Source organism: Lynx rufus, unplaced genomic scaffold (assembly GCF_022079265.1).
Source record: "Lynx rufus isolate CCGP_SWC_20201006 ecotype Redwood Valley unplaced genomic scaffold, mLynRuf1.p SCAF_20, whole genome shotgun sequence".
In the NCBI taxonomy this organism is placed as follows: Eukaryota; Metazoa; Chordata; class Mammalia; order Carnivora; family Felidae; genus Lynx; species Lynx rufus.
Window position 1 is genome coordinate 8,254,498 of NW_025814835.1, and position 26,790 is coordinate 8,281,287.

General features: G+C 40.2%; 1 protein-coding gene across 3 annotated transcripts in view; it reads left to right on the forward strand.

Annotated features, from left to right (window-relative positions):
* The window catches only part of CD226 (CD226 molecule), an 86,996-nt gene extending 63,027 nt beyond the window's left edge, over positions 1–23,969 (forward strand). For all 3 annotated transcript variants that reach the window (XM_047086252.1, XM_047086254.1, XM_047086253.1), the window contains 3 exons: positions 15,636–15,738; positions 20,502–20,562; positions 22,843–23,969. In XM_047086252.1, coding sequence (XP_046942208.1) covers positions 15,636–15,738; positions 20,502–20,562; positions 22,843–22,956 — 278 coding nt within the window. In that variant the 3' untranslated portion in view covers positions 22,957–23,969. The remainder of the gene's footprint in view (positions 1–15,635; positions 15,739–20,501; positions 20,563–22,842) is intronic.
* Positions 23,970–26,790: the final 2,821 nt, after the last annotated feature.

Consider the following 26,790-nt stretch of genomic DNA (forward strand, 5'->3'; position numbering starts at 1 on the left):
TCTAGATTGTCATTAGTCACAAGAAAAGCATTTTAGTTTCCACCAAAAGAATTTGTGAAGCTGTTTAATATTAACCAAGTGACATTCAGCCTGCTATTGTTTCAGCCGAGCTTATTGGTTATAAAAAGAATGAGGATCAAAGAAATGACATGAGCTCTTGCAGAAAGTTTCCGGAGGAGACGAGTTTTGAACAAACTTCTGTTCGCCACTGCCGAACAGTGTTGTTACTCGTGTGTTTGTCCAATCTTCCTCTGCCAATGAGGCCACTCAGCCGAACCACCAAGTTTCAACTGATGATCAGAGCAGAAAACAGAGACAAAATAGGGTGTAAGAAGTAACACAAAATATGCACAGGAACGAGGGAGGAGGGACGAGGAAGTTGTGTGTGCGTGACTGCAATCAAGTGACTAGGTTGGTACAGAGATTTTGAGTTGGGGGTTAATATCATAAGTATCAATTAGGTGATAACTTGGTGTGATTCTGGGTCTCATGTAAGAGCAATGACAGCCATTATTGATTCTTGACCAAAATAGCAAAAAATGATATTCAAGGAAGTGTAAGTGAAATCACTGAGTACAGAATCAAAAAGAGAAATGTGAGACAGAGGAAACCAGCTGCCACAGTCAGGGCATGAATATTTACGTTCTCGTACTGAGCTACCACAAACTGGGTCTTTGGGCACAAAAAGGAGCCCACTCCAAGCAGACGGATTTCAAATGGTGCCTCTCTGGGCAGGCAAATTAGAAAAAGGTACCCCTTCCTCCAGGCTGGTTAAGACCCCAAAGGTACGCAGGCTTGGTTGGGGGGCCACAGGCCCCTTACGCTTCTTGGCTGGGACAAGGCGGCCTGGACGAGGGCAGAGGGCTAGTCTGGTTGGAATGTCAGCTTGTACCTTCCATGGCCTTGCTAGTCATTCACACTTTCTTACTTTCCCTCTTCCCAACCAACCTACTAATTTTCACCCCATTTACCTCCTTTCCGTTAGGATTTCTGTCAGATCTCTTCCATGTTCACAAACTTTTCCACATTAGCCTCAAATGGCTTCCCTGCTGTTGAACTATGAAACATTTTGAATTTCTCAAACTTTTATAACTCTGGAATTTATACCTTTGAGTCACTCAATAACTGCACCTGTTTGCAACGGGTCCAGACACTTACGTTAGGAAATTACTTGAGGTTTGGGATTATGGCATCTTTGTCAAAATATCTTTCCAGAAGATTTTCAATAAATGTTCTTGACTGATTCTTTGTATGTTAATATTTTTATATATTCTAGTATATGTCTCTATATTTCAACATATTTTAAAACATGTCCATTTTATTTTCAAGTTTTGTAGCTAGATTATTTCTAGCTACACTGAAACATTTGAGGTTTAATTGCTGATCAGAGAAACCTAAACTCTGAGGAGATCCGTTGCAATACTCGAGGAGAAAACTTGCATGAATTTTGTTTACATTTATGTCTTTCAAAAAATCTATTTCCTTTAATAGGAAAGTTTAGTTTTCTTGTTTTGCATGTTTTGTATAAATGGCGCATAATTGCGTCACTGGACCTGGTGGGTGGGGCTTGCAAATGAAAATGACAGAAACGTTCACTGGGAAATCATGGGGCCACAGCCAAGGGAATCCTCCCGTGTTTCTTCAGTGAGGTGGAGGGTTGACAAAGAGGCAGGAGCATAGAGGAATAGGTACTGTAGGTTACAAATCTTGCCTGCACACAGCTTGGTGGAGTTTCCTGACTGTGGGACTCTGCTCCCAAGTTGGCTGGAAGAACAAGGAGGAAGAGAAATAAACTTGGTTTATTTCTTTGGCCTTTACTTTCTGCTAAAAGGCAACCAGTTTGCTCCCAGGCGATTTGATTCCTGGACAGTTTCGGCTTGTAGACAAGAGAATTTGTTTTAGGGGCCCATTTATCCAGAACCTTCTGTCCCATCCCTGTGAATTCATGATAGTTGTGAATACTGTAGGCATGGGGGTTGTCTGAGCTGAGATGTCCTGGAATGCCAGACACGTTTATTTCCATGACATAGTGTTATGAACTTCAGCTTTTGAATATCTTCACCTACATAGAAAATAACGTTTCTGACAGTTCCTTTATATAATTAGAACCACAGCAAAAGAATTCAAGAGCACTGGTGTCACTGCTCACAAGTTAAAATAGCCTCTGCTGAAATGGATCAAGTCCAATTTTCAGCTCAGTTAAGTTTTTAAAATTCTTGATGATAGCTGGATATCCAGACAAGACATACTGTTTCCAGCATCACAAGTGAGATGATTGCTCAATCATGGCCTATTATGTCTCTGTGTCTTTATGGATACCTCGGCCCAAGTCAGTTCTTTTAGGAGACATTGCATTAAAAACAAAAAGGTAGATAACCAGTTAGTTTGTTTTGTAAACCCCAGGTATTGATTTATTCATCATTCCTAATGCACAAAATCCTGGAATGTTCGCCTGCAGTCGTTTTTTGTATACATACCATATTTGTATAGATAAACAAGATAGCAAATTTGAATAATAATAATGACAAGTTAGCATCAGAGAGAAAGAAATGCCGAAAGACCTCATGTTAAGTTGATCTGATGACACTGTTACACAGAAGCATTGTTGGGTGTATGTTCCTACCTCATGCACGTTTACTTGCTTTACATGACTATAAACAATGTAAATTAGAAAGTACCTAATCCTAGGAACTACTTTTCTTTAAGTGATCTTTATCCTCACCTGAATTTCAAACAATTTTCACAAAGTTTTCCTCTCCCTAGCAACTTAGAGCACAGAGAAGAATTCAAGTTCAGACAAACGTACTGATTTTCTTCCTACTTAAAATCCCTGTCCAGAGACCTGCCTAATGACTCTTAACTGCAAAACAGCCATTTATACACTTTTGTCACGCGTGGGATTTTTTTTTTTTTTAAGCATCTGGGAATTGTGAACAGCTTGTGGTTGTCCCTGAGAGCCTTATTAGGGACTGAACATAGATGATTGTGTGAAGTTTTCCCCAAAGGCAAATGGAAAATTACTTAAAATTAAAAAAAATAAATAAATAAAGGTCTTCATATGAGACTAATGGCATTTCATTCCTAATAGTGATTCCAGCTTTAAGTGTTATGATTCAATTAGTCAGGTAACTACTAGCAACTTCCACTGAAGTATTTCAAAGATGCACTGAGCTGACTCTTGACAATTATTGACATACACTAGGTGACCGAATAGGTTTGCAGAGGACTGTGTTATTTGAAAGGCCAGGAAATGGAGAATAAACATAGATCTGTCATTTGTAGAGACACATCTTTGATCCTCAACTGATATCTTAGAAGTTATTTACACTCCAGTGATTCAGAGACTTTTTTTTAATTGAAATATAGTAGACATACAGCATTCTATTAGTTTCAGGTGTACATCATATTGGTCCAACAATTATACACATTATGAAATGCTCATGACAGTAAGTGTAGGTACCCTCAGTCACCATGCAAAATTATTATATTATTATTGACTATAATCCCTATGCTGCACATTTCATTGCATGACATTTATTTTATAATTGGAAGTTTGTACCTCTTAATCCCCTTCACCTATTTCACTCATCCCCCACCAACCATCCCTCCGGTAACCACCAGTTTGTTCTCTGTATTTATCTATTTCTGTTGTTTGTTTGTTTTGTGTTTTAGATTCCACATGTAAGTAGAATCATATGGTATTAATCTTTTTCTGATTCAGGGATATAAATATATATATAGTTTTATATATATATAAAGTATATATATATATAGTTTTGTTTTAAGTTTATTTATTTATTTTGAGAGAGAGAGAACGCCAGCAGGGTAGGGACAGAGAGAAAAGGGAGAGAGAATCCTAAGCAGGCTCCATGCTGTCAGCAGAGAGTCTGATGCAGGGCTCAAACTCGTGAACCGTGAGATCATGACCTGAGCCCAAATCAAGAGTCGGACACTCAACTGACTGAGCCATCCAGGCACCCCTGATTCAGGAATTTTTAAGAGGAATGTTTCCAACAGAGATATTTTTGGATACCTTTTTAAAAATAAATATATTGCAGTATCATTGACTACTCTAAAATTTATTTCTGGAGTTAATTCAAAATAGTTCACTTTCACTAGAACTCAAAAGTAACTGCAATGTTCAAAATCTTTTAACTGTAGGAGTAGCATTTTATTTGATTAACCCAGAAGAAGAGATTCTGCCTTTCGTGGATACAAGGTTGAAATGTTAATGCTCCCAATTGGATTGATCGGGACTGAGAAATGGCTTTAGAGGAGATGAATAGTGAGTGAACTGAAAAATCCTTATTATCGCTATGACAGACATGGCAAGTCCCGAGGAGATACTGAGATGAGGAGACCACATTAACAAAAGGTGGGATGTTTTCTGTGGCTTCCAGCTGAAGAAGTTCAAGGATACAATGCATTTGCACATGACCCCCAAATGGGTGCCACATAGGAGACAAGTTCACAAATACAGAAAAATACAGGCTTGCAAAGTATAATTATTGTTTGTTATGAATAATAATGATGTTAATGTGCCTTTAGTTTTTCATGACTTAGAGCACTGGATAAATCCTTCACTTTTTAAATCTGTGTGTGCATGTACATTTGTAAGTTAAGGTGTCTGTGAGCATTTGGCAGCTGGAACAGTGTGCAATCTGCCATCTGTAAACGTTCAGTAAATACATGTGATGTGTGGGCAGTTTTACACTCATGAAACACACACACACACACACACACACACACACACACACGCCAAGTCCCAAGTACTTTAATCAGAACAGGTGGTTTTGGTTTTATGTTGACTACTGTCTTCTCTTCCTGATTCAGTAAAGGTTATCAGTTGTGCCATCCAGGCATGCAATTCCTACTTTAATCAATGGCTATTTTTTAAAAAGGAGGAATCAGAGGGGTAATGAAACTAGGTCATAAAGCTGCAGATTTTTAAATTATTACTATAGCTTTTGTTTCTTATAGCCAAGCATTGGCTTTCATATATTTGTAGAGTGCCTACTAAACATTTTCATCTTATTTACTTTTATTTTTTAAGTTTATTTATTTATTTTGAGAGAGAGAGAGCAGGTGTGTGCCCATGAGCAGGGGGAAGGGTAGAGAGAGAGAGGCAGAGAATCCCATAGAGGCACCATGCTGTCAGCACAGAGCTCAACACAGACTCATACGCCGTGAGCTCTCACAAGCCATGAGATCATGACCTGAGCCAAAATCAAGAGTCGGATGCTCAAACCAGGCACTTCAATAAACATTTTTTTAAAAATAAAATGAGTTAAAATTGAATATTTGGAGGTAAATATTCAGCCCAAAGCTTGGAGTCTCTTTTGTATTCTGAAAAGATCTGTACGACATTTATAACACATTTATATATAGGTCTTTATAAATACCATATAGTTTGAATTTTAAAGATTTCTGAAGATTCAAGGGAAAAATTGTAGCAGTTATAGGAATTAAATGTGACAGGCTTGTCTTGGCTACTATATGACAAACTCATGGAGGTGCTTATATGTGTCATTCTAAGAATTTACTGGTAATTATTCATTCAGTTGCCACAACAACTCTGTTGTTATCTGCATTTTACGATTGAGGAAAGTGACGCATGGTGAGATTGAATAACTTATTCAAGGCTCCAGAGCTAGTGAGCAGAGGGGCTAGGGTCCGGAGCTGGGGAGGAGGACTTCAGAGTTCTTGTAGTTAACAGCAGCGCTATATCATTGCCCCAAGTGAAAGAAAAAAGTCAGCCCTGTCATCAAAAGATGCATCACAGAAGAAGCTGCCCATGGAGAGTTCCACAGCCTTGTCTCCCCCACCCCCCTGTTACCTACAATAGATTTCAAACTGAACCAACATATAGAGTGAGTGTAGGCAAAGGAATGGGAGTCTGGTCTCCCACAATGTTGTTCCAGCTCTGTGTGCTTAGTTAGACTGGCACAGGTGCTGTGTGGGGTTCTCTACTGACTTGTCCCCTCTTCTGAGGCCTGTGGGTGTTAGGGAATGGTGTGAGGGAGGGTTCCTGCACAGTCACATGAGGGACGAGCAAAGTCAGGTAGCGGGTATTTGGGTCTGGAGGGGAGTGCTAGTGTCTGCTGAAGTCAGGTGCACACCAGGAACAGATGAGGGCGACTTGAGGAGTAACCTCTGGACGAAGGAGAGTCGGGGTTCTTGCTGGAGAGAGGTGGTGGCAGCTCAGCTCTCACGTGGCTTCTTGGCTTTGGCAGAGCGACTGCCCCCGAGGTCTATACCAGAGCTGCCCACTAGACTCTCCCCTTGTGGGGAAGCACACTCCCTTGAGCAGCTTCCTGGGAATCTGCTCTACATTTTCAAGGGCAAACTTCTTCCATTTTACCCTCCTCCCTCCTTCTCCTTCCTCTCGAATCCTCCTCTCACTCTTGTTCTTGTAAAGACCATTGAACCCAGAGCTGGAGTTATAAGGCATCAGAATTCTAGTTCCTCACCCTCAAGGACAGAGAAGGCTTAATCTCCAAAACCCCCCAAAAAAATCAAAAGTTTATTTTATATATTAAAATATTCCAAATAGTTGCATTTGCTCATATTTATGGACCTAAATATCAAACAGCCAAATATGTAAAACATTGAAATGGTATGGTATGGTATATCTACTGTGTTTACTGCATGACAGAAATGTTTATCTGGATTTCAATAGAGCATTTGAAAAATTTCCTGTTCTATCTTTGTGGATACACATAATAGTGACACTGAAATATAGAGTTACACTTGGTTAAACAACAGTAATAACGACAGTGTGCTGGGGAATTATAATTAAAAGCAAAATCTCTTCACTCCCCAGAAAACAAAGGTAGAAGAGAAAGAAAACAATTTTGTTATTAAATAAGCATTAAACCAGAATTGTGATGTGCATCTCAGGCAATCTGCCAAGAGAGTGCAGAGACAGAAATCTCACCTTTCATGGGCCCCACAGATACGCCCCATTACAGATGTGTTTTCAAGGTAAACAGTAACTAGTCCTCAGTTAAAAGGACCTGACAGCACCATTTGTCACACACAGTTCAACCTAAATTCACCTGGTAAGTGGGGTGACCATCTTTGTTGGCTAATTGGCTTTATCCAAAGGAAAAATGAACTTCTTACACCAGTACACGAGAAGGTACTTGTGCACCTTGGAGAAAGGCGTCTGTGGAATGTAGGCTCCTACCCTCCCACCGAATTAGGAGGTAAGAGCACTGTCTTCCTTGATGATTGCATTCCGAAGCCATGGATTTGAGTTACCACAGCAGAAGAACGCAGAGCCAGATCAGGAAAAGTAAAAGGCACGTGGGGCAAAGTCAGAATGACTAACTGATTTCCCAGAGAGAAAAAGCGGGTGTTTGACATAAGCCACATTGTCTGTATAAATAATTCAGACACAGTAAACCACCCTAACCACAGTCAGGGAATGGTAGAAACCCTCCAAAACTCCGAGTCCCCACGCACTAGCCAATGGCCAACCTTGGACACACGCCTTTCTAAGGATAGCGGTCTCTGGCCCGCTCCATTAACTCTTTTCGGTACACTTAATTCACTAAGAAAGTGAGCAAGATTGGTGCAGTTCTTGACATTATGACTTATGACGCATCAACACAGTCTTCTTTAAATAATATGTGTCCATGAAAATTGAGGTTCATGAAATACAAGAAACGTAACATAAGACTAAGAAACATTTGGGTGAAAGGATGAGACATCTCATATGATAGAGTAAGCCATGAAAGTTTTCCCAGTAAGTGTCCCAAACCAAAGATGTTCGCCATCCCTATGCCTCACATGCTGACTTAGATTCCCTTGCCGTACACCAATCACTGTAGAGTGCTATGGTCCTCAGTACATATGGCGTCATGCACATAAAGACACCAGATAATGGAGCTAATGCAGTCATCCTATATCGAGTAGGTAAACTTTACGGCCCATCTTAGACTATGTGTATCTCAACTGATGTAAAACGTTTAAGTTCTTGAGTCATTTGGGAACTATTTTCCATCAAAAGAGGCAAACTCAGTATAGTATAGCAAAAATTGTACATTGGGTTGGAAACTTGCTTCTCTTGTTCGTTTGCTCCAGGACAATGATTTAGATTCTCTTACATTTCTGTTTGTGTTCTCTTATGTTTCTGTTTCTTATGTTGATTTTTTAGATTTTCTTTATGTGCTATAAGTCTCTCAGTTAAAATCTGATAATGCTTTTATTTTGAGAAAGAGTCATTACTCTTCACTCAGAAGAAGGATTAGAGGCTGATGTCATGGTTCTTCAGTCCTCTGAAAATAATTTATTCGCTAGGATCTTCCTGCTATAAAACAGGGGAAGGCTTCTGAAATGTGAAGAGTATAAAATTGATTTGCACAAAGAAAGTTGACCTTTGAAAACTTGGAATAATATTACCATATCAGTATCCACTCGATGTATATTTCAGCCATACAGGAAAGTTCAACAAACTTTGGGCCGCCATTAAACCCAGTGGTCCCCCAAAGCTATAATTATCTTGTACATGTTTATCAATGCTACCTCTGCCTTTTCCGAGGAAGGTGCATCTAGCTGCAGGAGCAAGCAACCTGCTCCACATGACTAGTTCAACATGAAAAGAATACAAGTGAGTTATTTTTTAAACCCTAATTTGAATGGACGTATACAAAATATATTATTAATAATTTGTATGTTATGTAGTACTTAAATATATAAAGCTCGTCTATATGTTTTATTGAAGCCCCATAGCCACCCTTGGGTTGATTTTATCATCACTTTGCAATTGCCAAAAATGTGCCTGCGAGATTGTCTTATGATGAGGTCTTCCAGGCAAAAGAATTAGAAGGTAGGACTAGGCCCCAAGTCTTCCTTCCTCGATGTGTTTTTGCAACAAATCAATGTAAGTTGGATACTTACATTATATGGTGATTACGAATTAGGATTGACCTTATAATAGTGTGTCAGCTCACATATATCTACCTTGTGAGAATTCACCCATGATGTATCCTCATGTCTACACAGAATGAAGTCTAATAGTTTTGCTTTTCTTTTTAACGAGGTTAGAAAGCAGAAAAACTTTTTTGTTTGTTTTAATGTTTATTCATTTATTTTGCGAAGGAGGAAGAGAGAACGCCCATGCGTGGGTGAGTGGGGGAGGGGCAGAGAGAGATTCTCAAGCAAGCTCCATGCTGGCAGCACAGAGGCCAATGTGGGGCTTGAACGCACGAATCATGAGATCATGACCGGAGCTGAAACCAAGAGTCGACGCTTAATCGACTGAGCCACCCAGGTGCTCCAGAAAGCAAGAATAACTTTAACTGGTGTCTACCATGACCTACCCCAGGCTGGCTAGAGGCTCAGGGTCTGTGAGTTTTTCCTAGCAGGTTGTTTAGTCCAGATATTTAGGTTCTGAGTCACTTGGCTTCCTCACTTCCTAACCCACCTCAAACTGTAATAAAAGATAAACAATAGACATTAATGCCTGCTCTTGCCGCCTGGCTCTAAGGGAAGGACCTGGCGTCATTTCTACCATGAGCCTTTCTGAAGGTTTATAACTCAGCCATAAATACTTGTCATTGGCAGGAACGTAGCCTGGAGGGTGGCAGTCCCGGAGTAAATTATTCATTTATATATCTCACTGACATGCTTTAAATTGTTTTAACTGTATTTATCTTTTTTGATGGGAGGGAAAATAATGGCTTTATGGTTCACGACACTTTTGTCCTCCTATGAATCAAGACAGCATTGGGATGAAAATGAAAAAAAAAAAAATCAGCCAAAAAGTGGCTGCTGAGAATACACATAATTCTTTCTTTAAGAGAGGGGCTTGAGGGCTGACATCACTCAGCCCAACATCTATTAGCAGAATTTAGGCAAAAGTGAATGTTATGAACTATTGATTGATTCCCTGAAGCATCCACACCCATTGCTTTTCCTTTTTGTTTTGGTTTTTAGTCACTCAGGGCCCAGCAAGTCGTGTGGCTACACCGGCCTGGCACCAAGTACTGGGTGTTCATGTTAGCGCAGCAGCGGGTCAGGGAAAGAAGTAAAAAGCAGGGTTGACTACAGGCGGGGAGGCTCTACACTGCAGCGTCTCTGGATCTCTGGAGCGTGAGTGAGTTTGCACCTGGCTCCCATGCTCTTACCCTTGTTTCGTACAGGGAAATCTTCATTCTGGTGTGTTTTTTAATTGTCCAGGGCCTTCCAAAACAATATAAGCTCCATCAATCAAGTATGTGGTATAATAAGAAATGTGGTCTCTGCCCCCTGGTTCTTTTCACAGAACTCCCAAACCCTTGTTAATTTCCTAAGTGATACGGGTACCAGGAACATCCTTTGCTATAACACTTGGTCACTGTCCCCAATTCCTGACACAAGAGCTTCTTGAATCTCCAGAGCAATGAGTGTCCCTTTGCAACTTAATGAGGCTACTGGTGGCTGGAAACACAGAACGAGCTTCGGCATGGAGGGCTGGAGCCAGAGGGATCAGTCACATGATTGGAGGGTTGGAATTTAAAGCCCTTTTCCCCCTGAAAAAGTGAAGCGGTGCTGGGGGTTGGATTAATCACCAATGATCAATGATTTAATTGCTTATGCCTGTCCAGTGGAACCTCCATCAAATCCCTAAATGACAGGGTTCAGAGAGCTTCTGAGTTAGCGAACACATGCAGGGTCCCGGGAGGGTGGTCCATCCCTAGAGGCATGGAAGTTCTATCTGTATTCCATTAACTTGCCTTGTTCGTCTCTTCCATTTGGCCATCCCTAAGTTGCATCTTTTCTAATAAACCAGTAGTAGGAAATAAAGTGCTTCTCTGAGTTCTGTGAGTCGTTACAGCAAATTGTCCAACCTAAGGAGGGGATCACGGGAATCTTGGATTTATGGCTGGTTGGTCCATCAGAAGTAGGGAGACCTGGACTTGTGATTGGAGACTGAAGCAGGAAGTGGGGGGCAGTGAGGGTCTGTGGGGTCTGTGCTGTGAGTAGAGATACAGTTTTGTTCTCGTTGATGTTTTCCCTTTAGGAACCAAATCCCTTTTTACACACCATTTCATCTGTCATGCCAAGTGTATACTCTGGCTTGAGATACTGTGTGTGAAAAGATGGAGTAAACAGATCTGACTCCAACACATCAAGCACTACTAGAAGAGGTTAAAAGGAGGTAACATACTTCACATTAAAGGATGCATTTGAAGTTTAGATTTATAATTGAATGGTGTGAAACACATGACTAGTACCTTTCAATGGTTTCTACTTAATTCATTTAATTGGAGTTTAATAAGGAATGCCATCTTAATTCTAAGGATTCTGAATACGCTTCTACAAAAAAAGTTCTCCACATCTTGTACTTTAAATATCACCAGTGGGGTGCCTGGGTGGCTCAGTTGGTTAAGCGTCAGACTCTTGGTTTCAGCTCAGGTCATGATCTCACTGTGAGTTCAAGCCCTGTGTCGAACTCTATGCTGACAGCAGAGGGCCTGGTTGGAATTCTCTCTCCCTCTGTCTCTCTGCCCCTTCCCAGCACTCTCTCTCTCTCAAAGTAAATAAATAAACTTAAAAAAAGGTTAAAAATAATATCATCACTAAAATTTGTCTGATGATTTTGTTTTCAGCATGCAGACATTTACATTTTTCTACTATTTTTTTTTCCGTTTAATAAAAGCAATACATCACTTAGAAAGTTTGGAAAATGCCAAAAAGCCTAAAGAAATAATTGCTTTTTTAAAAATATAAGTTACCATCAAATTGGCTAACATACAGTGTGTATAGTGTGCTGTTGGTTTTGGGGGTAGGTTCCCATGGTTCATCGCTTATGTACAACACCCAGTGCTCATCCCAACAAGTGCCCTCCTCAATGCCCATCACCCATTTCCCCTTTTCCCCCACCCCCTCATCAACCCTCAGTGTGTTCTCTGTATTTAAGAGTCTCTTATGGTTTGCCTCCCTCCCTCTCTGTTTGTAACTATTTTTTTTTCCCCTTCCCTTCCCCCATGGTCTTCTGTTAAGTTTCTCAAGATCCACATATGAATGAAAACATATGATATCTGTCTTTAGGAAATAATTGCTTGTAATGCCACTCCCTGGAGATCATCACTTTAAAAACAAATTTTTTAACATTTTTTATTTATTTTTGAGACAGAGAGAGACAGAGCATGAACAGGGGAGGGGCAGAGAGAGAGAGAGACACACAGAATCGGAAGCAGGCTCCAGGCTCTGAGCCATCAGCCCAGAGCCCGACACGGGGCTCGAACTCACGGACCGTGAGATCGTGACCTGAGCTGAAGTTGGACGCTTAAACGACTGAGCCACGCAGGCACCCCTAAAATTTTGGCATTTGTAACCTTGCAGACCTTTTCCCCCTAAGTCCTACACTTGGCTGAGAGAGTTTAACATGCATCATTGTGAATTATGGTTTTGAAATTTTACTTAACTTTATACCCCTAGTCAGCAGTTTTCCATTTCATTCAAATTTCTCACACACATCATCCGAATGTCTGTAGCCGAGCTTTACAGGGTGGGCTCCAGATCAGAAACACGGGCATCACAGGAGAGCTGCATCTGTGAGGACCCACCCAGACCCACTGGGGCAGAGTTTTGGAGGGTGGACACCCAGTCATCTGCGGGTTAGCAAGCCCCCAAATGATGCCCATGCAGAGGGAGTTTGAAGACTGCAGTTGTGTGGTCTGGCTCTCAGTCTACTTGGGGGAAATGAGGATTTTCTTTTGGCAGTTGTAAATGTTTTACAGAATGCTTTGTTCACATTTCAGAGCATTTCTTTAGAGTACAGTAATTAATCAGATGTGTAAGCACCTAGTGAAAGGGCGTGACACATGCAGACCGAATTCCTTCTGGATGCAGGTTGTGGTAGTTCCCCGTCCTCCAAATAGAGCTTGAGATGCTCTATCTGACCACAGTTTTCCTCTTACACAAACTTGTTCTTTTAGTGCTTTTTCTTAGTTATTTGTATCTTTCATATTGTCTTCTATAGCTTTTCATTTTTTTTTAATGTTTATTTATTTTTGAGAGAGACAGAGACAGAATGTGAGTGGCTTAGGGGCAGAGAGAGAGGGAGACACAGAATCTGAAGCAGGCTCCAGGCTCCGCGCTGTCAGCACAGAGCCCAACGTGGGTCTTGAACCCAAGAACTGGGAGATCATGACCTGAGCCGAAGTCGGGGGCTCAGCCAAGTGAGCCACCCAGGCACCCTTACAGCTTTTTCTTAATGCCAGGATGTGTTAAAGATACTTTTTGTGTGCCTTTACATGTTGTTTGTGGTCATTTTAACATACAGATATTTTTCACCTGACCTGGTCAATCCTATATATTTATTTATTTTTGTAAATCTAAATGCCATTTCTCATTCCTGAGATTAAATAATATTTACTTATATTTTCTTCTAATGTTTATGTGAAAAGATTTGGAACTGTAGTCAACCCCAATTTTTTTTTACTGTAACTTTTGTTTTTTACTATCTAAATAGCATTTTCTTTTTTTATTAAAGATTTTTTATTTTTTAATGTTTATTTATTTTTGAAAGAGAGAGAGTGAGAGACAGAGAGCAAGCGTGAGAGGAGAAGAGAGAGAGGGAGACACAGAATCCAAAGCAGGCTCTGAGCTGTCAGCACAGAGCCCGATGCGGGGCTCAAAGTCACGAAATGCAAGGTCATGACCTGAGCTGAAGTCGGACTGAGCCACCCAGGTGCCCCTAAATAGCATTGTCAAAGTGGTTAAACAGTTTTCCCACAATCCTGTCCGTGAATATTTTAATCATAACTTTCGTTTTCTCACCGCGATTGCCTATTTGGTTTAACCTTAGCACCTGTGATACTCAAATTATGTCAGTACAGCAGGTGTAATCCCTTTATAGTCCTGTGTTACAATGCAAAATAATTTCAGGTATTTTGTTCATTTGGTTTTTATAATGTACCAAGAACTGAAAAAGCTCTTAAAAATTTATTTGACGGGGAGAACATGTCATTGTTCCTTTCGTGAGGGCGGTTCAATGTATTTTTGTTCTGAATAAATTTAGCTTTTCCTCTTTCCATCATAGTTGGACAAAAGCCATTCTTAGACTGGATGTATGTGCAAAGTCTGTAAGGTTCACACAGTTTGCTACTTTTATTCACCTTACGGTTTCAACAAGTTTGAAAAATGAAAATAATATTTATGAGTTGACTTGGTTTCTCTTTGCAGGAAAGCTTACAAAAGAATGTGTGGATGTGGACTTTGAGCCCCTATCGTGAAAAAATTGCAGCTACATAGTGGGTCAGGAAGGAAGAAATAATCCGAGGGAAAGATCAGGAAGATTCTAATGAAAAGCACGATTTGCAGGTTGGCATAGGATGGCCGATGGCACGGAGTCTCGGGTCGAGCACCGGGCTTTACTTTCAAGGTTGGAGGGAAGTCGTGCTGTTTGTTTGCCAGAGCTGGCCCCTTCCTGCAAGAAGGGAGACCGGCAGGTGCGCCGTCCCAAAGAGACGTGGCGGTGAGGACGGCTCCTGGGTTCCGATTCACTCCCATTCTGGGCAACAGCAGATATTGATGGGGTTTCTTCTCCTGGGAAGGAGCTCTGTGGGAGGCAGTGGGTGAGATGTATCACGGGCAGGAGGACATTTTAAAGATAAGAGGCTCTCTGACCTCGTTGGAGATCTTGCTCCAGAGTGACGTTTCTCTAGTGGTTTATTGCTTAGTTGAATACGACCTCATTAGAGTCTCACCACAGTTCTGGGATGTGATTAGGACTGTTGTCATTGTCATGGCTTGACAAACGAGGAGAGGCAAACGCAGAAGGTTAAGGAATTGGCTGGAGGTCACACAGCTGAGGAGTAGCAGAGCCAGGAAGAGAGCTGCAGGTTCCTGGACCACGTTGTCTGTGCTTAACACTGAGCTGGAGTAACAGTTTTTCAGAGTACTTCTTATCATTAATTCCAACTGAATGAAAATATTTCTTGAATTCTGCTGATAAAATGACACTGTCGTGTGAATGTACTTAATATATCAGTCTTAAGAAGTATCTTCATTTATGTACTCTTCTGATAGTTTTCTTTTTCTACAGAAGATTTTGTGTATGTGACTGGGAGCGCATTAGAGTGAAGTGATATCTGTCTCAAACATACACTCTTTCTATTCTCGTTCTTTTTTTAGTTTTTATTTTTAATTGAAGTACGGTTGACATACAATATTACATGAGTTTCAGGTATATGGTAGAGTGAGTCAATAATTATGTACCTTAGGAAATGGTCATCATAACAAGTCTGATTACCACCTGTCACCATTGAGAGTTATTAAGTATTATTAACTATATTCCATACACTGTACTTTTCATCCTTGTGACTTACTTATTTTATAACCCGAAGTCTGTAACTCTTAATTCCCATCACCTTATTTATTCTTGTTCTTCCTAAGGTGCTAAACTCAGCTGAAACAAGGAACTAATAAAACTCTGTGAGGAGCCAGAAATATTTAGGAGACTCTAAAATAAAATTGTCTCTTCCTCTTATCTCATCCTGCTTTTTCATTGGACTGTTTGTTCTGAATTGTTACTCTATTTGATTAATGGACCCTTTCCTCATTTTCCCACCTTCCTTTTTTTTTTTTCTGACTTGAGCTGAATTCCTAATTCCTACTGTATATATTTTTTTTCCTCCTAGGTAAAATGGATAACCAATATACCCTCTTTGTGGCTGGAGGAACAGTTTTATCGTTGCTGTTTGTAATCCTAATGACCGCCGTCATTGTCATTTCTTATAGAAGGTGAGTATTGCAACCCATCTGGAATCCAGTTTCCCCTGAGTAATTCTGATCTGAGGGGCTCTCTGTTAATAACCCAGTAGTTGGCCAAGCTGTCTTAGCCCTCACATACACAAGTATTTTTCTTACACAGAGGAGGAGAAGTAGTTGTGGGTAATATCAGGGGAGAAAGCTAGAATAGTTCACGTAAGAATTAGTAGGAGCTGCTCCCACATTAACAAAGCCTTCATATCCTGGGGAGGCAATTGCCTGGTGCCTCTGCTCTGTCTCCTGTGCCATCTGTCTTACTCCTCCTGCAAGGAAAAGAGGCTGTTGGGCAAGGGGTGCTGCGTGTGTGTGTGAATGCACGTGTGTTATGGAGAGGGGAGAGGAAGAGAAGGAGGGATTCTGAGAAGGGGAGGAACAAGGTTGCGCAGCAATGATACCTTCGTGTATTCATTCATCAAGCAGCTATTTCGACAGTGGCAAACAAGACATGATGGGGTGCACACTCCAATAAACAAACAACATAGTTTTAGATGGTTGTAAATTCTCTGAAACGAGCAATGTAGATACTATTCCTGAAAAATTATTGAGGAAGAGAGGTGTTGGAAGGGGCTAACTTAGAGAGAGTATTTGGCCATTGACCTCGACTAAAGTTTCCTACCTTTTACTGTCTTGCAGCACACCTGGGGGTTTTCTAGGATATTCTCGGTTGACGCTTTCTTCCTTTTCTTGCTATCTTACGTTCACCAACTCACTTGTCTATGTGTTTGTTGCAATCTTAGCTGTAATCATATTGAGTTGGAATTACTCTTAATTCTTACGTTCCAACTAAAGTGTTCTCTTCTTAGGGGAGGGAAGGAATACATCTATCTCCGCTCTTCTCCTCTACCCCAGCAATATTACCAAGCACACGCACACGCACACATGCTTGCACATGCGTGTGTATTAGTAGGATGTCAGGTAGGTTTCTCTGTCTCGGCTCCATATCCCGGCCTCACCTCTTTGGAGGGTTGTATCACTGCTCACTTGATATTAGTGAATGCCCTCTGGCTGCTTCCTGGCTCCGGGCGTGTCCTGTCTTTCTTTCTTTTTTTTTTTTTTTTCAACGTTTATTTATTTTTGGGACAGAGAGAGACAGAGCATGAACGGGGGAGGGGCAGAGAGAGAGGGAGACACAGAATCGGAAACAGGCTCCAGGCTCTGAGCCATCAGCCCAGAGCCCGACGCGGGGCTCGAACTCCCGGACCGCGAGATCGTGACCTGGCTGAAGTCGGACGCTTAGCCGACTGTGCCACCCAGGCGCCCCTCCTGGTTGCTCTTCTAACAGCTAGACTGATCATGTCTTTCCTGTTTAAAAGTCACTAACCCTGTATCAGAGGTACCTGTTGTTCTGATCCCCATCTAATCAGTGGGACTCTAACCTAATGTTCATTCATATTTTCTACTTTACTACCCCTGATGTTGACAAATTTTGTCAAAACTGCAAGTCTTGAAAAAAATTAAAAAAATTTTTTTAAAATGTTTATTTACTTTTGAGAGAGAGAGAAAGAGACAGAGGCATGAGCAGGGTAGGAACAGAGAGAGAGAGGGAGAAACAGAATGTGAAGCAGGCTTCAGGCTCTGAGCTGTCAGCACAGAGCCCGACGCGGGGCTCGAACTCACGGACTGCAAGATCATGACCTGAGCCAAAGGCAGACGCTTAACCGACTGAGCCACCCAGGCGTCCCTAAAAAATATTTTTAGAGACAGAGCATGTGTGAGTGAGGGGGAGGTGGGCAGAGAGGAAGGGGGAGAGAGAATCTTAAATAGGCTCCGTGCTCGGCGTGGAGCCCAACTCGGGGCTGGGGATCACGACCTGAGCCAAAATCAAGAGTCAGATGCTAAACCGACTGAGTCACCCAGACGCTCCAAACTGCAAGTCTCATCATGTGAACGCACCTGATGCTCTTTCTATTTGATATGCCAACAAAATGCTGTTTCCCCATGTTTGGCCTTACCCCTGTGGATCATTCCAGGCATGGGACACATGTCTCCTTTGGGAGGTCTGTCCTGGCTCTCCCTCCCTGCAAAGAGACATGATGTCACCATGCGGAATCACATTATATTCTTCTCTGCTGCACCTCACAGCCTGCTTTGTAGCTTAATCAATTTTGTGTCTGTCCTCCCTTCTGTTCATAATGACAGGGACTGCGTTTTGTTCATTTCTTAGCGTTTGATAGCAGTTAGCACTAATCTTTCCAAATAGTGGGTGGTCAATATGTGTTTGTCTAATTAAATTGAATCATGAAACTGCCATTTTCCCTTTCTCTCCATCATGGGCTGCCCTCAAGTCTTTTTCCCTGGTCAGAAATGAGCAAATTGAGGGAAAGAACCCGGGATGTCAGTGACACTGAGGATTTTTCTAGTGCTTCACCCTGGTTGATGAAAAATGCGCTGAGGGCCGCTCTGACAGCAGGAGCGTCCGGGAACACGGGCCACATGGTAGGACAGAGTGAGTGAAAGCATGGATCTCCAGAGGGTCACAGATGTTGGACATGATGGATTTAGCTTCATGAAAATGCATCACTTTTACATGAATAGCTAAATTGAACTGTAGAATATATTGTCCCACTTGGTCAAATGTGATAAAAAGATTAGTGGGCTTGAATGCGTTATCATGGTCGCACATCACAAAGGAAGACGTATGTATTCTTTCTACCTTGTTGCCCGTACCTGTGGTTGTTACTTGGAATGGAAAGGTTTTGAAAAATGCCCCAAGGGCTCAAACAATGGCCTTCAGAACTCTGTCTTAGTGACCGTTTAAAATAATCCTGCCGCTCCAGATGTGCTGACCTGGGGAGAAGCCAGAGGAAATCGCAGTGTGCCTGAACGAAACTGAGTCCTTCCCCCGCACCCAGCACCTTGTAGCCTGTGTGTATGGGGGTACGGGGGCTTTTCCCACACCTCTCTGCTCCCAGTTTGTGTTGCTTCCAGTTAGAGATCAGAATGGTAACATTACGAAGTGAATGTGTTTGGTGGCCGTGCACAGCACTGGTTAGGCTGGGCAGGAGCCAAAAGATAGTCTATACATCGACACCTGTGTTTATAGGAAGAAATTTAGTGTTCAGTGAGCAAAACGTTAGACACTTGTTTTTACTTTTGTTGTCCACTTTGATGTTCCCGACAAATAGGCTACTTCGCTTTGCCTGAGACTCTCCTGGTTTCAGCGCTGAAAATCCCTCATCCTGGGGAAATTCTTTAGCGTCAAGCCAACTAGAATGGTTGGTCAGCCTAGAACAAACCACAGTGTTTACTGCCTTTATTTCACACACGAGGGGACTGAACTTTATAGACGTAATTAGTGAATTGCTGAGCACGAGTTAAACACAGACCATCTGACTCTAAGCTTCGTGTTCTCTCTCCTTCATGATATTGTATACTCTAGGCTTATGTCAACAACATATATATTTGGACCTCTTTGGGAAAATTAACTCTGTATTATGATATAGCAAGCCTTGTGAAGCATGATTTAACAAAATATCCAAGGTGATAGCTTTGTTCCCTTATTTGTAAAAAGAGGGTAGTAATAGCATCTGTATCACAGGTTTCTTTTGAGGAGTAAGCGATTTATATGAAAGACCCAGAAACATGACTTTCACATAATAAACTTACACATCAAAAAATTAAATAAATTAATTGTATAAAAGAGACTTCATAAGTAAGCAAATGCACACAGACTAAGATAAGTTTGTGATTACATTGACACAGTAGGAGGATTTCATAGCGACTAGGAGAGAACAACATCCGTCATCTGAACAACCTTTCCTTGGAGAGAGACTAGCTTGGCTGGTTTTTAAACTTTCCATGAAGGCATTACAACTTCATCTTTTTGCATAAAGGTGAAAAGCCATCCTTTTTTTGCATCTGAGCCACCTCCTTTATGGTCTGATAAGAATTTTTTCTTTAGGGAGATGAAAAAAAAGATAGTCTTCATCTCCCCATAATAACTATTTTCATACAGTTGGATAGAGTAATTTCAGGCACTGCATTCAATTATAGTAGCCTTCTTTTCTTCTTCTCTTGAATTTTCTCTTCAAAGACTCCTCCTGAAGTTAGGTTTTTATAGTTTTCATTGGAACGGTGGAGAGTTTATGGACTGGCATGGCTCCAGATGGCCCACTGAAGTGCAGTGACACGATTCCAGAAACACCAGAGCCTAATAGTCATGAGGGAAGCCTGTGGATTCGAATTCTAATACTACCACTAACCAACCATGTGATTTGGTTCAAATTGCCTCAATTTCCCACTCTGTTACATATAGGGTTTTTGGTGAAAGCTAAATAAAATAATCCATAGAGGAGGCTTAGTAAAACACCTAGAAGTTTCTATAAAGCTTAACTCGATTATCCCTGGCATCTGAGAAGTTACACTGTTGGCATTTAAAATAAAGTTTTTAATTGTGGGAAATCTCTAAGCCCAGGATTATTTGGAGAAGTCAGTAAGCTATTTATGTAATAATTTCCTATGAACCATTCTTTAGTAAGCTCAGTGACATTAATTACTAATGCATACTGGCTGGATATCCATTTAGATGCCCTCACCATCTGTGGAAGATAAAAAATGAAAAATTGGGTCAAGGAAATTTTGAGTAGGTGTGTGTAAACCAACCATAGATGCTGCTTCAACATATTAATAAGGGCATGTGGGCTGGGCTACAGGTAAGGTATAATACTCCACTGTATGCAATAATACTTGTGTTGGAGTATAATATGTTAATGCTTCTATTGAATATGTATTTTCAGGAGAAGGAGACAGAACAGAGGACTGTTTAAAGAGCACAGAAATAAGGATGCACAGAACAAGGTAAGTTTTCTCAGAACTGTCATTTCCCCTGCTTTTGCGCATCATAAATGTCCTGTAGAGTCAGTCCGTTTTGCAGTCAACAACCTTGTTGTGCTTTCAGTACCCTGGCCATGGACTTGCCTGTAATTCCAGTATCATCCCTTTGAAGAGACACTTGTTTTTGACCTATTTTCCTATTATTAATTCCCTTTGAAACAGTTTGTTTTATATCAGTACAAATAAAGGTACAATCACAGCGATATCATAAGAATCAACACTGTGCATTACCAATATCTGCTATTAGTTTCCTAAGGCTGCCACAGCATAATTATCCCAGAGGAGGCTACTTAACCAACAGAAATCTATTCTCTTGCGGTTTGGGGCGTTTGAAGTCCAAAATCGAGGTCTCTGCAGGATCTGTTCCCTCTGGGGATGAGAGTCTGTTCCATACTTCTCTCCTGGTTTCTGGTGGTTGTTGGCAGCCCTCGGCATTCCTTGGCTTATGGACTCATCACTTCAATCTCTGCTTCTGTCTTCACATGATATTCTTCAGTGCATGTGCGTGCACATGCGTATCTGTCTTCCCTTTTTATAAGGACATCGGTGGTATTGGACTAAGGGCCCAGCTTACTTCAGTATGACTTCGTCTTAACTAATCACATCCCCCACAACCCTACTTCCAAATAAGGTCACATTTATGAAGGTCTGGGAAGGGCATAAACTTTGGGGGGATACCATCTGACCTAGCATAGGGCATAATAATATTTTTATATTGTAAGGTTATTGTGAGGATTACATTATACCATGTAAAACACCTGAGGCGTAGAAAGCACATTAGAAAGATGCAGTGCTATGGTTTTCATTATCATTATTATGGTTTTTATTTATTTATTAACTGAAGGATGCTCAGATTTCTGACAGGCTGCAGAATTTTCACTCCACCTTCCCCTACAGATAAAAGGGATGCTTATTTTCATGTTCATTGTCTCCACTATTTGTCAGATATTCTCTTTAACATATATTACTCTGCTTACAAAATTTTACACTAAAACATTTCTCCAAGTGTTATCTGAAATTACATCCCTTTCTCTTTAATTTAATTATTTGCCATTGAATTCTACATGGCCAAAACATCAAGTAATGAAAAGTTTCTGACAATCTAATATGTGTGCTTCAGATTTCTTCGTTACCTATTTATCTATTGGTTGAAATTTTCCTCTTAGTTACTCTCTGCACAACAAAAAATGTTTCTGGATAATTCATGGCCGCCTTTTTGACACTAAGTGGAAAGACTGAGGAAGTCCTGTCTTGTGTCATCTGCCACTCTAGCAAGCAATTAAATAGTGCTCTGTCATACACAATTGCGGAGTCCCTCCTTTGTCCTTAGCTGATGGATGTCCACTCAAGCCAACCTAAAGCCAAATTTATTGCTGTGAATTTCAGAGGAGCAAAAGAGCTTTGCAACTTCCTGCATTAAGTGTTCAACTTGTTCAGACTTCTGTAGAGTAATGATATTTTGAACGATGGTTAGGAAGTTAGATAATAAGTTGGATTGTGATCGAGGAAAAAGCTAGACCTGCCTGATTGTTTTGGGCCTGTAGGCACGCTATGTAAGGAACAATCACACTGCAACATTCCCTCTGCTTTCTCCTTGCACCCGTTGGAACCAGTCTCAATTTCCAAACTTCTCACCAAAAGACCTCTCGCTCTTCTCTTCCTTCTCTTTCTCTCAATTTCTCTCTTACCCATGCCTACATATTTTCTGCCAAGTCAAAGTGACTTGATTAGGGTAGAGAATATTAATGATTATATAACATCATTTTGGAAGTAATGCCACTTTATTTTGTTAATTTCTTTTATTGCGTTTAGTTGCTTATTTTCAAGACATGACACTGTGTACTTTAAAAGTATTGTTTATTAAAGCGTTGATTCAACAGAAATTATTGAGTGTCCACTATGGGAGATGCTATATTAGACTTCCATATAAAAATGAGAATAATTGTTCTTATCAAAACAGTCTAGGACACTGAGAGAGAGCTCTAAATCTAAACGGGCATTTCATAATCTATAAAATATAGCAAATGATGATCTAGATTAGTCTCCTGTTGCCTTTCACTCTGAGCCATGCAGGTCAAGAATGTGATTTCTCATAGAAGTTCAGTACAAGGAAGAGACTGCTTTATGAAGTTAATCATAATGGATATTTGACTTAAATTGTGGTTGATTTAAGAGATTTGTTTTGGGTATCTTTGTCAGCTGCTGAAATGCCGTGAATCATTGACATTCTGTCTGTCTTTCTAGGCAACCAACAACTACAGAAATCCCATCTCTACCAATCAGTCATCGGATTGTGCAAGAGAAGATATTTATGTCAACTACCCAGCCTTCTCTCATAGACCGAAGACTAGAATCTAAGCTTTTTCTTGGATCTGAGCAAAACTTATGGTGACTGTTACGTACATGGATCTTAATATAATTTCTTCCCACTACTCAGTGCCTATCCAGGATACCAGTTAGCTACATTTATTTAATTTGATAGGAAAGATACTTTATTACCTAGAGAACGTTCTTAACAGAAATGTTTCAGAAAACCTGACTCTAATTAGCTTAGACATGAAGGGAAACTTACTGAATCATGTAATGGAACCATCCAGGGAGATGAAGCTTCAGGCAAGGGTTATTCACCAAGGTTTAAATGTCTTGTCTAGAATTAAGTATGGGCATACACCTGCTTCTGGATTCCCTTTTGTGGTATTGGATCCACTTTATTGGTGTTAGCCTCTTATTCAGGCATTTCCCTTGTGTTTCTAAAAAGCCTTGGCAATTCACAATCCTTGTTTCTGCCTGGTGGACAGGTTACTTCTCTGATAGAGCAAAGAGATTTGGTTATTTGTGCAGCATTAAACAGGCAACATGGCCAAAAGAGATGGAATCAAGGGTTTAAGTCAAGGGTTCACCTCTAGACCCAGGAGTGAGGCCAAAGCACATTACTGGGAAATTCAGAGTATCATTAGACGAGGGAGACGGGGCCCGGAAGCTGAACTGGTTACCAACAAATGTGAACAGCAGTGCCGTTCTGAGACATCTCTTGTTAACCAACTAAAAAGAGAATATGTGGATGGGTGTGTGTTAGCTCTCCCTCTCCTCACTTTAAAATCTGCTATATCAGCAGAGTTCAGAGGAGTACTTGGTAGCAGAACAAATGAATGGTCAAAAGGAAGATAAATGTGACAGGGAAATCTCTTCCCTTTGTATTATCAAATAAAGTAATCTCTGATCCTGCATAGAATTCTTGCCCCTCTCCCTGGCCTAGCTTTAAGAGCAAGTGTAGCAGAAAGTCCAATAGTAACTTAATGTTTTTGAATTTTTCCACTGTTGAGAATTATTTAAAAAAAATTTTTTTAAATGTCCACTTATTTTTGAGAGGTGAGGGGAGGGGCAGAGAGAGGGAGGCACAGAATCTGAAGCAGCCTCCAGGCTCTGAGCTGTCAGCACAGAGCCCCATGCGGGGCTCAAACTCACAGGATGTGAGATCATGACCAGAGCCACCCAGGTGCCCCAAGAATTATTTTTAATATGTATATCCTCTCAGAAGAGTCAGGCATCTAGGCATGATTGATTTTTTTAAATAACTATGTGAAATCTGAATATGAGAAAAAGAATGTTAGCTGAGTGTGGTTTGGGTTGTAGGGTAGAAACGTGGGGGGAGGAAATACTAGAGTGCTATAAGGAAGGAGGAACAGGGAACAAAGAATGGAAACATACAGACAGAAACTTGTCTTTCTTCATAGTTTGGCCAAAGACAACCCTAGTGATGTCACTACAGAGCCATTAGTGGCCTTATGCCATTGTCCAAATTCTAGGCGGAGGCCAACAATGAAAAGTATTTATGAAACTAAATAATGATCATGGCCACCTTGAAAGCGCAATGGTCGTTACCAAAGACACCGATCACTCATGTCTCAAATGTATTTATTACTCATCTCTAAAAGATTCGTCACAAAACTGCATCGAAGGATCAAAGTTGTAGACTTTTTTGTGATAATTTTAAGTGAACCCAAACCAAACTCTCTCTGTTATCTAGGCAGATTCTAAACTGTAATTTACAGTTTTAAGCAAGTCAGTCGGTGTTTTATGATTATAGCTTAACTACTATGCATGCTAGATAGTGCAATAACTCTGTGAATTACAGAAATTGAGTGCTCTACCTGTTTCAGAAGGGAAGAAGTAAAAATGACTGCTTCTTATTTGTACTTACATCCATGTATTTAGCTGTTATTTTTATTTTGTTTGCTTAAAGATCTTTATATCTAGATTCATGAGGTATTTCCAGAAATATATAACACAGTCGGAAGGTAGTTTACAAGGAAACAATTCTACTATTTTGTTAACTATATCAGATGTATAAAAGTTTCCATGGCTGAATCTGTCAGTTTGCATGGTGAAGAAAACTTAGCATCATTTAAAAGATAAACAATTTCTTTTTCCTAAAAGTCAAAGACAATCGAAATGACTTTCTGGAAGATTCTGATGACCAAATTCTCAATGACAGATATGAGTGAGAAGTAAAACATTTCTACCATTGCAATATGAAATGTGAATGGAAATGTGAATCCCACTTTAACAGAGAAAATGATCACGGGGGTGTTAGGTGCACAGTTCAGCCAGAGACAGCCGTCCTGGTGGTTTCACTCATGGAAGACTTTTGTAGTAGGGCTCCTAGAACGTTTGCAACCTGTTTTCCCATGGATGCTTTACTTTCTCCTTAATCTGTCACTCAAAATATTTATGAGGACTATATACTCTGCCCTTCTTCCTGTATTCTTCCTCTGCAGAGCTCGGGATCTTTCAGGGATTTGGAACCCTTCTAAGTCCTCCTGGAATTTCTCTGAACCCCTTGCTGGTCCTGTTACACTCTTAGCTGTTCATGCCGATGAAATTCTACTCACTGATTTTCTTTCTCTGGACATCTTTACTTATTAGCAAAGCACTTTCATGGTTGTCTGTTTAATAGTATTCCTAATTTGCTAGAGTTTTGTAACTCTATGTAATAAATATATAACTATACCTACTATACATATACTACATGGTATATATATAGTATATTGTGCGTGTGTGTGTGTACACAATGTATATATATTGTGTGTGTATGTGTATGTATGTGTGTGTGTGTGTGTGTGTGTGTGTGTGTGTATTTCCCCCTAATCTGTTGTACCTACTATTACGGTTGTCACTAAGGAAACAGATCAAAACAGATCCGCAGAATAAAAGGTCAGAATTGAATTAAATTATGTTTTAAATCTTTTTTGAAAGGTGCTACTTAGGAAGGAAGGTGCTTCCTAAGATTCTTTTTTACATATATAATTTATGATATGTAATACGTTACATAAAAATCTGTGTTTCCTTTGAATGCCATTATTTGAATATTTACATGAAAGAAACTGATTAAAGGGAAGTGCTGTGTGATGACGAGGTAGGTAAGTTTGTTAAATGTCATTAGAGTAAACAGTTTGGTCAGGGAAAGAATGCATGCCATTAACTTACAATGACTAGGTATTGATTATATTATCGTCAGAGAGACCTTGAGACATTATTTAAAAGACTTTATGCACACTGAGAAAATAGCATTGAAATTTCATTAGCTTGTAATTATGCTTATGGATGGAAGACAATGGATGAAGCTACATTCTTTAGTTATTAAATATCAAATTTATAGGATATTTTAAGTAATTCCATTTATTACTAAAATATACACATAACTTTAAAATACATTGGTTATCAGTTTACAAGACAAAGAAAGATAAAAATAATGTCAATAAGTTTACTTTCACTGTAAACATTCAAGTGATATTGGTTTATATAGAACTATGTTAAATAACACCTACAGTTATATTATAGTAATTTGTAGAGTCCACACTGTAATTAGAAATTGCTGTAATCAAAATGCTTCTCCTGGATTTATAATAATGTGCTATATATTCTCTGCTGCTTGTGTGAGATTTCAGCAAGATTGGAGGTATTGTACAAGTGGATGTTTATAAAGTTCAGGTCGAGGCACTAAAACTGTGAGTGCGGTATTCAGCTACTTTACACAATAGTGTAAAATGACACAAACCTATAATACTATTATTTATCAACATTAGTTCGGCCACTAGTAGAATGTGGTGCCTAGAAAGTGTTGACCTTCACATTCAGGCTTTTGCAGAAATTAATATATTTTTCCACTAGTCTTTTCACTGGAATTATTCT